This window comes from Polyodon spathula, chromosome 31 (genome assembly GCF_017654505.1).
Source record: "Polyodon spathula isolate WHYD16114869_AA chromosome 31, ASM1765450v1, whole genome shotgun sequence".
Classification (NCBI taxonomy): domain Eukaryota; kingdom Metazoa; phylum Chordata; class Actinopteri; order Acipenseriformes; family Polyodontidae; genus Polyodon; species Polyodon spathula.
The window spans coordinates 1,784,807-1,802,444 of NC_054564.1; the positions used below are offsets into that span (position 1 = coordinate 1,784,807).

A 17,638-nucleotide genomic window follows, 5' to 3' on the forward strand; every position below is an offset into this window, starting at 1 on the left:
CTACCTGCATATCCACTCAAGACCACAAGAGGTCGCTAATTCACCAGACTACTTGCACAGTGCCTCATTTTTGACACATTAGGGGTTTGATTAATTCATTTAGTTATCCAAAGTGTATTACAAAGACTAGGGGGTGAACTATGCATCACAATTGCTGCTGTAGTCACTTGAAATAGGACCTCGGTTTTACATCTCATCCAAAGGATGGAGTACAAGAAGGTTAAGTGACTTGCTCAGGGTCACAGGCAGGGGTTGACAAGGTGATAGGGAGGGTTAGGGTGAGGAACAGGTCTACTTGTGGAAGGTTCTGGGTCTGGGGTCGAGTACGGGTCAGATCTGCTCACGGAAGGTGATGGAAAGGTGGGGTTGGGTCTGATTGAACCTGACACTTGGTAACAAGGCCCTTTAACCACTGGACCCACAAGCCTTGTTATTGCTATCATGAGGACCGCTTGTGTGTTTCAGCATTGTACCAGCAAAAACAGTGCATACTACACGCTGCTGTTAAAAATGCATGGAGACACTAAAATATCCTGTCAAATTGAACTACTTTCAGTTGTAAAAAATAAATAAATCGTTCTAGTTATTCAGGTATTCGTTTTCTTTAAGAGAAACTTGATCCAGGTATGGAACATTAGTTCCCAAGCAATGCACAGCTGTGGCAAAATGTTTTCCATACCCTAGAATTTTAGGATTGAGACATAATTAAGATCTTTTATTTAACATCATCTAATCAAAGAGACTACAAAATGCAGAAGTCTATCGGAAGCCACAATAGTAGTGCACTAGTATTTCGTGTTAGATTTGGAAATGTACAAAAAAAAAAAAAAAAGCAATTTTTTCATAACGGACAACTACAAAGCACTGCAATTCAATATGTTAACGCAATTAATCAGCAGGTTGCATTGGACTTCATGAAATAAAATTACTAGTTAATTCTATAGGGTGATGCAAAACTTTTGTCTATAGCTGTATTCCTCTTTAGAATTGGTATATTCTCCATTAATTAAGGAGGGTGTTTCAGTTCAGTCACTAACACTGTTTAACACAGCTATCGCTATGTGCAACAGGGGGCGCTATTGCTTATCGATACACGTGTAACAGGTTTGCACAAAGCTTGGTTTTAGCAGCAGGGAAGTGTGCGTCTCCTTGTTCTTTATAATCATTTATTTCAACACCCTATTGCTTCTCTAGTTTTGATTTGGTGCCAAGATGAAATCAAACCACTAACTGAAAATCTTGGAAAAGTAAAAATAAGCAAAATTAGTGATTGTCTAATTTAGTTGATGACTAACAGTCCACACATGCAATTCATTTAAATAGTAAGAGAAAAGGAACACAGATACAAATAGTAAAATACATGAGACTTTTTAGAAGTTGTTTAAGATGCCTGATTAAAGCACATTTGAATCGATTCACCGTGAAAGGCGCTACATAAGATATCAATCTGATTGATTTTGACTGCATCAGTCTACTCCAGTCATCACATCTAAGTTGCTTTTTAAATACCTCCCCCCGGATAAAGTGAGTTACACTGAGTCTCCTGCCAGGAGCTGCACAGTCAGACCTCTCAGTCTGCAGTGCATATATGTGTCTGTACTTGTACCTGTGATCAGTGCTGAGTTTTGTCATGTATACCAAGTTTCAGAACTCTGATAAGTGGTTTCCGACAAGGTGTTTGTAAATTGTCCAAAATGTGTCGTAAAATCCAATGTGGCTGCCAAACCACGTGACCAATCGCGTTCATTCAGCTGCGGACATTAGTTCCTATTGGCATCTACAACCAGGTGAAATGTCAAGAGTTTTCCTGCAACGGTTTTCATTTTATGCAACAGAAAGAAAAATAATAATAATCTTAACAATAACAAAAGACTTCCCAGCCATGGGCTTGGAAGCCTATTTGCTGCTCCATAATTGTAACTGTGATTGTAATTAAACAAAATAACATTGCAAGTGTGATTTCAGCAAACGATTGTGCTGTCATCGTGATTGTATTTCACCCCAGTTTAATCTGCGCTCTCTCATCTGCTCGGCTTTGCGCTGTAATCCTGTCCCGAGCATCTGGTTAACCTAATGCATAATGCGCTCGGCGGACCAGGACTCCATTCGTTCTAATAGATCTGCTGATCTGTAACACTCCAATGTCCTTCAGCTCACATTGCTCTTGGGAGTGTCCCACAACTGCACGGTGCTTCAGTGTGCTGCAGATTCTATTGTGCATTTGCAGAGTAAAATGCATTGGTAATCATATGAGACAAAACGTGTTGGTAATCTTGAGAGAGGGACTCTATTGGTAATGTTAAACCTGTTTGCTGGAGGGGACTTTGGCACAAGTAGAGTTGCTATGGTAACTTAGGTTTAAAAACTGCACCAGTACTGCACACTACAATACAATATCAACTTATACAACACTATACTGTACAGCAGGACACAATACAACACAGCATATAGACTCAGCTGACTCCACACGCTGACAGAAAGAAAAGAAGAAGATGCAGAGTCCTCCACTTGACTCTAGGAACCACAGACACACACACGTGACAGAACGGCTAGCAATAACCACAGAGTTCACCAGGGGAGAGGGCCAGAGCAGCTAGCTGGGAGGACTACAATGTGGGGGACAGGGAGAGACAGACAGACTACAGGCAAGAGAAGAGAGGTGGGGAGACTGATAGACATGAACCAGGGGGAGAAGAGAACAAAAAATAGTTAACTTGCTTGAACGGCTACTGAAGAAAGTTAGTTTTATCACTGTAAAGCTTTCAAAGCAGCTCTCTGCAAGTCTTATCATTAAGAGTTTCTGTTTTATATGCAGCGGGGAATCACGCCACAACGAAGAGATAAGAAGTAATTAAAAAACAAATTAACAGCTTTGGAAAATGAACTGACCCCAGGTCCTCGCGGCTTCCAGTTTGGAGTGTTTTCGGAGCTCCAGGGAGCTGTGGTTGAGCCGTGGTCCCCGTGGATACATCGGAAGCTGATAAGTGCTGAGTTGTTCTAATTAAGAACAGGGCTCTCAGCTGTCAGAGTGCACTCCTCCTGGGGCTCCTGCCTCTCCTCACTCTCTCTGAGCCTGTCATTGAGATCTGACCCCATCATTCTGCTGCGCTTCACAAAAAAAAAAACTGCGTTCTGTAAAATGTCTTCTGAAAGTGATCTGTCCAACTGGAATATTAATAATGTGCTGGTGAGCAATTATGATAGGACTCGAACCTGCAACCGCCAGCCCCCAATCTTAGTGTGGAAGGCAGTGGGTTTGAGCAGCTCAGTGGTTAGAGAAAGCGCTGGGCTGCAGTGTGGAAGGCAGTGGGTTTGAGTAGCTCAGTGGTTAGAGAAAGCGCTGGGCTGCAGTGTGGAAGGCAGTGGGTTTGAGTAGCTCAGTGGTTAGAGAAAGCGCTGGGCTGCAGTGTGGAAGGCAGTGGGTTTGAGCAGCTCAGTGGTTAGAGAAAGTGCTGGGCTGCAGTGTGGAAGGCAGTGGGTTTGAGCAGCTCAGTGGTTAGAGAAAGCGCTGGGCTGCAGTGTGGAAGGCAGTGGGTTTGAGTAGCTCAGTGGTTAGAGAAAGCGCTGGGCTGCAGTGTGGAAGGCAGTGGGTTTGAGGAGCTCAGTGGTTAGAGAAAGCGCTGGGCTGCAGTGTGGAAGGCAGTGGGTTTGAGTAGCTCAGTGGTTAGAGAAAGCGCTGGGCTGCAGTGAGGAAGGCAGTGGGTTTGAGTAGCTCAGTGGTTAGAGAAAGCGCTGGGCTGCAGTGTGGAAGGCAGTGGGTTTGAGGAGCTCAGTGGTTAGAGAAAGCGCTGGGCTGCAGTGTGGAAGGCAGTGGGTTTGAGTAGCTCAGTGGTTAGAGAAAGCGCTGGGCTGCAGTGTGGAAGGCAGTGGGTTTGAGTAGCTCAGTGGTTAGAGAAAGCGCTGGGCTGCAGTGTGGAAGGCAGTGGGTTTGAGGAGCTCAGTGGTTAGAGAAAGCGCTGGGCTGCAGTGTGGAAGGCAGTGGGTTTGAGTAGCTCAGTGGTTAGAGAAAGCGCTGGGCTGCAGTGTGGAAGGCAGTGGGTTTGAGTAGCTCAGTGGTTAGAGAAAGCGCTGGGCTGCAGTGTGGAAGGCAGTGGGTTTGAGCAGCTCAGTGGTTAGAGAAAGCGCTGGGCTGCAGTGTGGAAGGCAGTGGGTTTGAGGAGCTCAGTGGTTAGAGAAAGCGCTGGGCTGCAGTGTGGAAGGCAGTGGGTTTGAGCAGCTCAGTGGTTAGAGAAAGCGCTGGGCTGCAGTGTGGAAGGCAGTGGGTTTGAGTAGCTCAGTGGTTAGAGAAAGCGCTGGGCTGCAGTGTGGAAGGCAGTGGGTTTGAGTAGCTCAGTGGTTAGAGAAAGCGCTGGGCTGCAGTGTGGAAGGCAGTGGGTTTGAGGAGCTCAGTGGTTAGAGAAAGCGCTGGGCTGCAGTGTGGAAGGCAGTGGGTTTGAGTAGCTCAGTGGTTAGAGAAAGCGCTGGGCTGCAGTGTGGAAGGCAGTGGGTTTGAGTAGCTCAGTGGTTAGAGAGAAGCGCTGGGCTGCAGTGTGGAAGGCAGTGGGTTTGAGTAGCTCAGTGGTTAGAGAAAGCGCTGGGCTGCAGTGTGGAAGGCAGTGGGTTTGAGCAGCTCAGTGGTTAGAGAAAGTGCTGGGCTGCAGTGTGGAAGGCAGTGGGTTTGAGTAGCTCAGTGGTTAGAGAAAGCGCTGGGCTGCAGTGTGGAAGGCAGTGGGTTTGAGTAGCTCAGTGGTTAGAGAAAGCGCTGGGCTGCAGTGTGGAAGGCAGTGGGTTTGAGTAGCTCAGTGGTTAGAGAAAGTGCTGGGCTGCAGTGTGGAAGGCAGTGGGTTTGAGTAGCTCAGTGGTTAGAGTGCTGGGCTGCAGTGTGGAAGGCAGTGGGTTTGAGGAGCTCAGTGGATAGAGAAAGCGCTGGGCTGCAGTGTGGAAGGCAGTGGGTTTGAGCAGCTCAGTGGTTAGAGAAAGCGCTGGGCTGCAGTGTGGAAGGCAGTGGGTAAGTAATAGAGAGCATAGCCAGTACATTGCTTCTGCAGCGTATACTGTACTGTATGTATGATGTATATTGTGTATTCAAAGATAATTCAGCAGTTATTGTTGCACGTGTTACATAACAGATAGCATCCCTTCACCCCTTCGCTCTGCATGCTGTGTAATGAATTATTCAGCGAAAGGGAATGATATCATGAGCAGCAGCTCACACGATGGATGCCCTTGCAAGCTTGTGCGTGCGTAATGTGAACAAACCCATTCAACCACCTGGTCATTTCTCCAGGTCAGCTCTCCCTGAGCACTGCCTTTCAGCTCACCGCTCAGCAATAGGCTGCACAGTCACCTCTGATTCAAAGAGAGACACCCCAGAGAGAAATGGCCCACAGTAAAAGCATAGCCAAGTGTAACCTAGCACAGTGAAAGCATTGTGAAGCACAGAGAGGTATGGTAAAGCACAGTGAGTTATGGTAAAGCACAGAGAGGTATGGTAAAGCACAGAGAGGTATGGTAAAGCACAGTGAGTTATTGTAAAGCACAGAGAGGTATTTCGTAGGTGTGAAGCGTGATAGCATTTTTGTTGTTTTTATTGTTTCGTATTCATACTCTGCACAGTAAAGCCAGAGTTCTGGTAAAGCACAGAGACCATTTAAGCACAGAGAGGTCATGGTAAAGCATAGGGAAGAATTGTAAAGCACAGAGAGGTATGGTAAAGCACAGAGAAGGTTGGTGGCTCTAGACCAGTCTTAAAGCACAGAGAGGTGTGGTAAAGCACAGAGAGGTGTGGTAAAGCACAGAGAGTTATGGTAAAGCATATTGCAAAGAAGACAAAAATCTATAGTAAGCTATGTTAAATGTATTGTATACCATAGGACAACTGCCAAAATACTGTGAAAATGTAATGTGATAAGCTGTCATAACACTGTCAACAGTCAGAGGAAATTAAACCTGGAAAGAAACTCAAGAGGACAAAAGTTTCGTCCCTTCATCATATGAAGAGCCTTCGGTGAAAGAAAGCTGACCTCATTAGCGGTGTGTAGTTTCAGTGAGTCACTTTCTGACTTTAAAAAGCTTTTATTATACTACAGAATACAAGGCAGAGATGCCGTTTGAGGGACAGGGGAAGAGACAGGGAGCGAGGGAGGGGGGGGAGGTAGAGAGAGATCATGTAAGTTGTAAAAGGCGAGAGAGGGGGTGAGATGGATTGAGGGAGGAAAGGAGAGGAAGAGAGACAGGAGATGAATAAGAGAGGGGAGAGAGGATGGAGAGGGGGTAGGATGGGGTGAGAGGAAAGGAGAGGAAGAGAGACAAGATGAAAAACAGGGGACGATGGAGAAAGGGGGTAGGATGGAGTGAGAGGAAAGGAGAGGAAGAGAGACGAGATGAATAACAGGGGACGATGGAGAAAGGGGGTAGGATGGAGTGAGAGAGGAAATAAGAGGAAGAGAGACAGGAGAGGAATGAGAAAGGGGAGGGAGGATGGAGAGGGGGTAGGATGGAGTGAGGGATGGAAGGAGGGAGAGAGAGCAGGAAAGACAGCTGAAGAGCCTGAGAGAAGTATGGGAGGTATATATTCTGCTGCTGCTGTCCCAGAGTCCCAGTGCAATCACTGTCAAACATTTTGAAAACTTAGGAGTACAAAGTAGTTCACAAAGTAAGAAGAAAAATAGAAAACATGCAGCCTCCTGGGAGCCCAGGACCAGACTGAGTTAATTTATTTATAGAGCAACTAAATACACTGATCCATCCGTCGTGGCTCCCTGCAGAAACAGGGCCAAAGTATCTCTCAGTGTCAGGAAGCATACAGGCCAGGAAAACTCAGTATGAAACAGTACAGCACACCACATTACAACACAATACAGTACAGCACACTGCATTACAAAACAATACGGTACAATGCAACATAATACAGTACAGTACAGGCCACTGCAGTACAACACAATACAGTACAACACAATACAGTACAGTACACTGCATTACAATACAATATAGTACAGCCCACTGCATTACAATACAATACAGTACAGCACACAACATTACAATATAATACAGTACAACACAATACAGTATAGTACAGCACACATTACAACACAATTCAGTACAATGCAATACAGTACAGCACATCACATTACAATACTGTACAGTACAGCACCCCACACCACATTACAACACAAAACTGTATGGTACAACACAAGTACACAATACAGTACAATAAAATTGAACACAACTCAGTATAATACAGCACTGTGCAACACGTTCCAATAAAATACAACACAAAATAATGGAGCACTGCACACCACAACACATTGCAATTCAACACAATACAACATAACAAATATAATGCATTACTACACAATACTGCTCACTACAACACAACAACACAATACCTCACAACACATTGCAATTCAATACAATACAACACAATATAATGCATTACTATACAATACCACACAATACAATGAAATACAACACAACACATTGCAATTCAATACAACACAATACAACATTACACAACACAATATAATGCTCTACACAATACTGCTCATAATACAACTGCACAACAGAATACAACAACACAACAAAATACAATATATAACACAACACAATATAATGCAGCATTACACAATATTGCACACCAAACTAACAATACAACACAACACAACAATATTCAGCAAACCCTGAAGCAAGAGAATGCAGATTCAGAATATAAACTATTAAAAAAATGAAAAAAAAAAAAAAACCTACGAAACATCACAGGGTCAATTGCAGCGTACCAGCGATTTAAAACACAGAGCAGAAAATCCTGCAAATCTGTAACAACCTAACCCTGATTGCAGTGCAGTAAACACACGATCCCGGGAATGATGTGATCAGCAAGTGTTGCAAGTCAGATAGATAATGAGGAATAACCTGCAGCTCTGGCCAAAAATCACCTCTAGAAATGACACAGTGCGCTTCATAAAGTCAAATGCAACTTGCAGAATAATGTTTTGTCAATATTTAAAATTACATACAGCTAGGTTTCTATACTTAATGAAAAACTGACAAAAACCCAACATGAAATACTGTAGCCTGCTACTGTTATGGCTTCTGGTAGACTTTTGCAAAATCATTTTGTAGTTTATTTGATTACATAGAAAATAATAGATGGGCTTCAGCGAGTTACAGGAAAATAATTCCATCTAGGATTTCTGTGACGTCCTAAACTACGAGAGTGAAGGCAGAGTTTCTAAACTGTCACAGAAACCCGAGATGGGGTTGTTTTCCTGCAACTCTCTGAAGCCCATCTATTATTCATTATAATACATTGCTATTAGTATCTGTAATTAAAAAAAAGACAATAACAGATGTTAAGGTTCAAACTGCATTTAATTAACAATAATAACGTAAATTAATTCAAAATTATAGACTCTTAACTATAATTTTCTCTTTGATAATTCAGGAAGGGTGAATTAAACTGGGTAGATAATGAACTGTGCGGGGCAAGGAGACAGGCAGGCAGGCAGGGGAGGTGGGTAGACTGAAAGGTATTTCTCATGCCTCTTTGCTGGACTCTCTCCAGGGTCACAATGTCCTTACGATAACAGGGAAACTTGCTAGACAAGCAGGCAGGTCAATATCAATTTCAATTTCAATTTTATTTATATAGCGCCTTTCATACCACAGCATCTCAAAGCGATTTAAAACAGAAATAAGTCTAATAATAATAATAATAATAATAAAACAATTGAAGACAATAGGAAATGAACAAGAATGATGAAACACAAAATTACAAAACTAAGCAAATAAAATAGATTTAAAAAAAAACACACAATTATATTTGTAAGTCAGTTTAAAAAGTCTAAACTATCAAAGTTAGTCTTTAACCTTGATTTAAAAAACTCTCTAATAGAGAAGGGCAGTGTGTTCCGCAGTCTGGAACAGGCTTGTATCTCCTATGAGTCAGGAGGTGGGCTGACCTCCCGGGAACAGGTTAAGTCCACACAGCAGCTCTGTCTAGCAGGTAAGGTGACCTTGGTCTCCTATGTTTGCCGGCTGGCATCTCTCAACATGAATCACTCCAGAGAGCTGGAACTGCAGCGCTCAAATCCAGCAGTGGCAGAGCGCCAGGGAGGGGGGGGGGTCACCTCTCCAGCATCCAGCAGCTCAAATATAGAACATGAATGAAGTGCAAACCAGATAGTTTGTGCAGGAATCAGATATTCAGTTTATTAAGGAATCAACTGTAGTCAAAACAGTTTTCACCTTCCAGTGCAGCTACAACAACAGCCAACTGTACAAAAGAAAGGGACCAGCAAAATGCAGCCTTTTCAGGGGGTGTCCTTAATACTGACATTACCAAAATATCTGTCGAACAATGTTACTGCTAAGATGTTATTTATTTTAGTTTTCTACGATGCAAACTGCTCTCAGTTGGTAGTTTACAGCACATTTAACAGCGGCTTGATAAGCTTGGGAAAGCAGATGGTGGGTTTAATAAAATCTATTATTCCCCAGACCCATGTGTTGTTCTTCTTATTTGCTTCCCAGTTCTCATCTTGTTTCTGGTTTGGGTCATGCCTTTGATTTTTAAAGTGTTGAGCTCCCTCCAGTCCAGTCCAGGGCAAGCTTGAGGCACAGCAACTGGACTGCTCCCTCCCTCCCTCACCTCCTAAGAGAAAGGGTGCTCCCTCCAGTCCAGGGCAGGCTTGAGGCATAGCGACTGGACTGCTCCCTCCCTCAGCCCCTAAGAGAAAGGGTGCTCCCTCCAGTCCAGGGCAGGCTTGAGGCATGGCGACTGGACTGCTCCCTTCCTCAGCCCCTAAGAGAAAGGGAGCTCCATCCAGTCCAGGGCAGGCTTGAGGCATGGAGACTGGGCTGCTCCCTCCCTCCCTCACCCCCTAAGAGAAAGGGAGCTCCTTCCAGTCCAGGGCAGGCTTGAGGCATGGCGACTGGACTGCTCCCTTCCTCAGCCCCTAAGAGAAAGGGAGCTCCTTCCAGTCCAGGGCAGGCTTGAGGCATGGAGACTGGACTGCTCCCTCCCTCCCTCAGCCCCTAAGAGAAAGGGTGCTCCCTCCAGTCCAGTGCAGGCTTGAGGCATGGAGACTGGACTGCTCCCTCCCTCCCTCAGGCCCTAAGAGAAAGGGAGCTCCCTCCAGTCCAGGGCAGGCTTGAGGCATGCAGACTGAACCGCTCCCTCCCTCCCTCAGCCCCCGAGAGAAAGGCTTGGAGACTGGAATACTGAAGTTATTTATAAAGTGTCAATTCCAGGACAACATGAACAGCATAAAGTGGAAGAAAGTGATTTGCTTTGAATATTTCTGTCTGCAGTTCCCCTCACTGGGGATGCTGCCCGTCTGTACAGCAGATGGTGAAGATGAAAACAGACAGTGATGCCTTGCTCAATCAGAGTTACCAAGCCCTGTGATGAGCAAGTCGAAATTATTATATACATTAGAGCACTGGAATCACATCATATACAAGGCCATGTCTGATACAATTGCAATAAGAGACAACCCCCAAGGCGCCATACGCTTATCTACAGCTTCTGCATAATTCTAGATAAACCCGCTTTGTATCGCATGCGCTGATGCAGGTGTTCATCCCAGATCCGCTACCCTTTTGTCTGATAGGCGAGAATTCTACAGTTTGCAAATGAACAGCTGCATCACAAAAAGAAAATAAATGTTAAGAACACGAGAAAGTTTACAAACGAGAGGAGGCCATTTGGCCCATCTTCCTTGTTTGGTTGTTAGTAGCTTATTGATCCCAGAATCTCATCAAGCAGCTTCTTGATGGATCCCAGGGTGTCAGCTTCAACAACATTACTGGGGAGTTGGTTCCAGACCCTCACGATTCTCTGTGTAAAAAAGTGCCTCCTATTTTCTGTTCTGATTTTTGTTCTCGCAGCTGGCAGACAGCCTTGCGGAGCTGCTCTGGTTAGCTCTCGGAGGGTAAGCAACACGGGGACTGGTCAATACCCTGGCTTTCTATCTTTTATTTTTAATATGCTTTACCATACCTCTCTGTGCTTTACAATGCTTGCCTGTGCTTTACCAGACCTCTCTGTTACTTTGCTATATAAGGGAGTAGAGTAGTAATGGGTTCCTCTCTCTTTTCTCATTTCATTTGGTCTTTCATGGTCTCGGTCCATCTGAACCTCAACAGCAACGCTGCACCATATAGCGTCTATCAAGACCAGGCCCTCTGAAAGCGCTGAACACGTTTTAGGAGAGCAAATACGCAATGTCAACACAGTATGAGCACAGCTTTATCAGTAAAACCGCGGCAAAACTTTTTATTGAGGCAGAGGGAGAGAGAGGGAATGTAAACAAACTGGCGAGGTAACAAGGTTCGTCAAGAAAACCAGAATGCGCATAAGGATGAACAACCTCCTTAAATAAAAGCGGCAGAAAAACATCGCCTAGAAGAATTGCGTATCCATAACTACCAAACACGCAGCAGGGCTGGATTTAGAAACACTAAAAGAGACGGAATTAATGTACTGCGTCTCTTAGTATCTGGAAAAAATAAAATAACCGACATGAGTGAGGACGGGTGTGCACTTGCACAGCTGTACCTGCGATCAGTGTGAGCCACACTTCCCAGACCCGCTCTCCACAGCAGACATTATTTCAGGATCACAGATGATTTATTTCAATAAACCCGATGCCCCAAAACTCTTACTGTGGGTTTTAACTGCCTTGCCCCGTTATCTGATTGTCTATAATGAAGGTCATTTTAAATGAGTTTGTCGGCGGCCGAGTAATGTTGTTGAACTAACTGTTTCTACTGAGAGTAGTGGAAGCGCACGAAAAACAAACCGAACCGTTGTCATGTATTATTGATCCGTGTTGCCGTTTATAAATACCCTTACTGGATTTGTCAATAGAGGGAGCGTTGCATTGGTTACCCGCTAAACATCTCACAATGATATCACGAACTGACACTTTTATACGTAATTATTATCATTAAAAAAAGTAACAAAAAAAAAATCACAATTTGAATACATGGCTATATTACTAAGCTATTACAATCCGTACTGAAGTTTATTCACTAATATGTTTTGTCAGTAATTTTAGGGAAGGGTACTAACTAATCGAATCGTAGTTATTTCAATTAGCGTCAGTTGCTCGATCTCACACAGAGTATCGGGCGTTTCTTATTATTATTATTTTATTATTATTATTATTATTATTATTATTATTATTATTATTATTATATTTCATTTATTGAAGTGCATCATTAGTGAGGCCCTACCTGCAGAGAAAGATACACAGGGGGCAATCAAGCGTTAAAAATGGAGGCGGGGTACACCTCCCTCTCTCCTCTCTCCTCTCTCCTCTCTCTCTCTCTCCTCTCTCCTCTCTCCTCTCTCCTCTATCCTCTCTCCTCTCCTCTCTCCTCTCTCTCTCTCTCCTCTCTCCCTCTCCTCCTCCTCCTCTCTCTCTCTCTCCCTCTCTCCCTCTCTCTCTCCTCTCTCCTCCCTCCCGTCTCTGACTTGAAAAGCCAAAGAGAAACAGGGTTAAAAATAAAAGCTTTGCCTCGCGTCCACTCAGCCGTCAAAACAAAACCAGTAAAGAAACCATTACCAGCCCCCTCTCTCTCCTCTCCTCTCCTCTCTCACAGGCTTTCTTTACAGGCGCAGAGACACTGAACACAGCTGCCGATAATCATTATTTTAATTAAAAGCCGTTGTTTTCTGCGCGTTAGTCGCTCATTGCATCTGGATTTGGAGATTAGAAGAATCACAAGAACAACTCAGCGATGCAGGTAATGAATTATCAGTGATCATCAATACTAATCTCGTTATTAGTAGCTGCTAATGCAGTTTTAAAAAAATCCACCTTAATGTTGTAATTTCGTATTATTAATATTATAGATCTATATTTGTATATAATAATATTAATCGCAGCCATATATTATATATATATAATATATTACTTATATATATATATATATATATATATATATATATATATATATATATATATATATATATATATATATATATATATATACACATATACACACACACACACTCGTGTGTACACTCAAGCTATATTTGGGATGTGGGTGTCACAGTCGTGAGCGAATATATTAATACCAGCAGAGCCGTTCTTCAAACCGTGATTTGATTGTTACTTTTGTGGACGTCTTCCTTATAATTCAATAAAGTAGCATTTCATCACCGATAGTAACTGTAAGTCATATCACATTTATAGACGGCGCCCCCTCTGAAAAGCGAACTTGTTTTTCTCGGGTGCTGTCATGTCAGCGGTAGTTTATTAAGACAGAGCGCAGTGTTTATAATGTGTGCTACACTTCCCAGGCTGCTGTGAGTTTGGGAGTTTCTTTGCTATCACGGTGTTGCTGGCACTTTATCATCCACTGTTGAGGATATGAGCTCTGGTTTCTTTTATATACGTTTCTGACAGTATAAAAACACCACTTTGGCCCAGTAATCTGTCTGCCCAGGCTTATCCAACATTGAGTAACCTGCGACTTGCCCGGCTTTGTCAGCTCCATGCATTCCTTCCTCGGGCTCTTTACAGCAGGCAGGTTTTGTTCCTGGTCCCGTTTGTTGAACCTGCACTTACCACTGCCTGCCCTGCTGTTCCACCCCCCTCCCCGGTCACTTGGCTCTGTCATGTAAGCTGGGCTTCCCTTCCGTGTCTAGCTGCTGTTTGGCCCCTTTGCTGAATTATTTAATGTCGCTTTTGCGTTTGCTTGAGCGAGGCATTGCTGACTGTGGCTGGGATTACGTTTTGATAATATGCAGTGCTGGCTTTCTTTGTGAGAGCGCCACATTACAGTGGCACTAAGAGTTTAAGACTTTCACAGTTTGAAAGCCGACCGGTCGAACAATCTGTAACGAACCACAATTAATACTGCTGGCGCTGTCACCCCTTTAAGATCTGTTCAACAATATTATTGTTGCCCCATTAAGTGACTTTCTTACTGGGGCGCTGTACAGCTGGCAAATAATGGGCATGCACCACATGCCTTTTTAGGGCGTTTTTATGTCTTGCAGATAAAAGCGTTCAATTCCGGAATGCACTGTATTTGTGAGAATGTTTACTGAGCTGGCTGCACAAGCTGTCGTTTACCCCAGAAGTCCCTTTAAGAAAAATAAGGTTTGCCATTGATTTTAATACTTATTTTTTTGCCGCACCAGGTAATCCATTTGGAATCCCCCCTAAAATAGTGGTTGAAACAATTCCGCTTCAGGGAAGGAAATAAGGCCCCATTACATTCCTGGTTTCACTAGGAGTTTAATAAGACACACCTGAGCTTATTGCCTGTACACTGTGGCTGATCAAGCCTGTATTAAAACCTGGAATGGATGAAACTGCTGTGCAATAGGAGTCTTATTGACATCCCTGAAAAGCCTCACTGTGCATCAAATTGAACCCAGGACAGGGGAACCCGTAATCTCACTCCGTTAGAAAACAGTAGTGCCAGTGTAGCTGTCGGTTTTCCAGCACACTGTGTAATGCTACATTCAGGACTGATGATCAGTTAATTTGTTTGCAGTGGAGAACTGGTCTTGCAAACACAAAGCTTAACTTTATCTATATCTGTTTGTGTGTGTGTGTGTGTGTGTGTGTGTGTGTGTGTGTGTGTGTGCACATATGGATGTATTAGCATTACAATAACTTACCACATCATAAAAATCATCAAAAAGCTTCCACATTCTCCAGCCTAACTGTACTTCCAAAGTCGAAAGCTCAGGAGAGTTAGTGAATACAAGTGGCTTTCAAGTTAAGGTGGGAAAAAGCAGCATCTATAGAACTATGGGCAATTGGGATATGCAAATATAAGCGTTATAAGAGCCAATCAAATCACATGAAAGTCGCCAAAAGGCTTCTACATTCACATTGTTTTCAAACTCAAAGCACAGTAAGTGCAGATGCGTTTTGCCCTGGTTATAATGTATGTATATATAATGTGTGTGCATATTCATGTGTGTATGCATATACTGTATGTATGTGTGACTCATTTTTATGAAGGTGTGGGTGGTTGTTTATTTCAAAACACAATAACTACCTTCACTTTTCACAAATCATCCCCAAACATGTCTCACACATAGCCTGCTTCATAGAGACCCCCTGATACACAATACAGTTCAGGGGGAGAGCAGTTAGGGGTGCCGAATAAGCCCTGGTTTTAAAATAGAAGAGTTACAAACTCCTTCCCAATGAAGTTGCTATGGCAACAGATCCTCGCAGAAGAAAGGAGTTGTGTGAGAAGGATTGCCCGTCTCAGCCCAGCTGTCTGTCCATTCACATCGGCTTCATGTGCCAACCTAGAACACTGCCTCCATACCCAAGACTAGCTAACAGATACAGGGTCTGTTAATGAACTAGACAGGGACTGATCTGAAGACAGTTACTCTTGAATCGTGAATATTTCATTCTATTAGTCTCTCTAGTGTGTGTGTGTGTGTGTGTGTGTGTGTGTGTGTATATATATGCATTTATGTGACTCCTGTTGCCTAGCAGTTTGAGCCATTGCTGGTTTTATAATAAGACACACCTGAGGCTGTCACCTATACACCATGGCTAATCAAGCTCATAATAAAACCTGGGACGGGTGAAACTGCTATCAACCGGAGTCTTATTTCCATCCCTTCTGTCCAAATGGAATCGAAATAAATTATACAGCAGCAAAACAATCTGAAAGATACAAACGTCTTTTAATGGATTCTTCACAGATGGTGGTTGTGTTTTCTAGTTTTCTTTGTCTCTTTTGAAGATGCTGCCTCATTATTTATTAACAGTGTTTTTAGCAAGTTGAATGATGTGAGGCTTGATTTAAAGAGATTTGCTGCCGTGCTCTCTGAGTGCTGCCTCGCTCCCTCCCTGCACTCAAACGCACTTCCAGAGCAGCCTCACACTGAAGCAGTCACGACACGAGGATCAGTGTTGTGTGTTCAAAACATGCTGCACCACCGTGCTCTCAAACCACAAACAACACCAAAAAAAAAAATATTTTTACACGCAGAGATGTGAACCAGAACTCAGGATCTGGGACATGCACATATATTAAAATGTGACCTCTAGCTTTTTTCTATATACATTTCTAGCTGTATAAAAATTTATTTTGGATGTAAAAAGGCAATCCATTCTTTTTCTGTTTTCTGCACTTTGATGCAGGTCCAGGGCTAGAAATAAGACTCCTATTGCATAGCAGTTTGACCCATTCCAGGTTTTACTTGGAGCTTGATCAGCCACAGTGTATAGGTAACAAGCTCAGGTGTGTCCAGGAATGGATCAGTCTGCTATGCAAGGGGGGGTCTTATTGCCTGTATCATTTGCTACATTAACTAAAAAGTATATCTAACCTTTTTACATTTTTTACAGATTTTCTTTTTAGCAACATTTTCAAGAACATTAGTTTTGCTGGCCAGTCATTGTATTTTCACTTGAATTTGAAGGTTTTTCATGAATTTGAATTAGTGGTAGTGGGTTCTCAATTGCAGAGAAACACACGTATACATTTCATATGTGGACTGACAAAAACAGACAGACAGACAGACAGACAGACAGATTATCTATAACTATTATACACAAAAAAAGCACAATAAATTAAATGACTAACATTTCTACTAAAGTCTCTTTTAATGTTTTTCATGTCGACATTTATTAAGTTTGTTTTAGTATTTCTAAAAAGAGGCAGATCGGCCAATATCTTTTCTATTTCAATCCGCTCTGGAATCAGACAGTAAACCCAGTCCGCTTAATATATCCTTGTAGAGCCTCTGACTTTTCTAACACTGCTGTCCTTTGCCAGTCACTGAAGTGTGGATCGCAATGCTTTTATTTTGTGATCCTCAGCCTTTCAGTTGTATTTGAAGGCCATTGTGAAGAGTCTACATTGTCTCCCTTCCTGCTTTTAATAATACAGTTACAAGGTACAAGCCGCTCGCTCTCCCGCGGTCACTGAAGAAACAAGTGACTCCAGCCCCTGAGGTGACGCTCCCCACAGTGCAGTGACTGAGAGGCACTGAAAGCTCTGCGAGGGCCGGCATTGAGAGCCCTCGACTCAGTGAGATCAGTCGGGGAGAGAGAGAGAGCGCAAGTGAGCCCTGTGATAGCTAAGAATATAGCGTACTGGAAAATGAATGCACATGGGAGTACAGTACATACAGCTCTGACCAAACGTTTTGCTTCACCCTCTAGAATTAACACATTGTGCTTCATAAAGTCATGTGAAACCTGCTGAATAATGTTATGTTAACATATTGAATTACACCCTGCTTTGTAGTTTTCCATATACTTCGAAAAACTGACAAAAAATTGAAACGTGACATTTTGAAATCTATCATGAAATACTCTATACTGTTATGGCTTCCTGTAGACTTTTGCAAGATCATTTTGTAGTTTATTTGATTGTATGATAAATACAATATGTAAATTATGTTCATATAGTAAAAATAAAAGATGTCTCAATCCTAAAATTCTAGGTGATGCAAAACTTTTGGCCATATCTAGCTGTAGATAGATACGTAGAGTTTTGTAGAGTGGAGTGTCATATAATGCAATTTTAAAGTAATTTATAAACAGAAAAAAAATATATTAGACTTGCCTTTCCTATACTACGAGAGCTGACAGGAGCTGAGACACACACTGAGACACACACATTTATAGCGCACACACTGAGACACAGACACACA

At 43.0% G+C, this 17,638-nt stretch overlaps 1 protein-coding gene across 2 annotated transcripts in view; it reads left to right on the plus strand.

The window, feature by feature from the left end:
• Positions 1-12,421: 12,421 nt before the first annotated feature.
• Positions 12,422-17,638, plus strand: part of LOC121303055 (calsenilin-like) — a 74,985-nt gene continuing 69,768 nt past the window's right edge. For both annotated transcript variants that reach the window (XM_041233455.1, XM_041233452.1), the window contains exon 1: positions 12,422-12,732. In XM_041233455.1, coding sequence (XP_041089389.1) covers positions 12,727-12,732 — 6 coding nt within the window. In that variant the 5' untranslated portion in view covers positions 12,422-12,726. The remainder of the gene's footprint in view (positions 12,733-17,638) is intronic.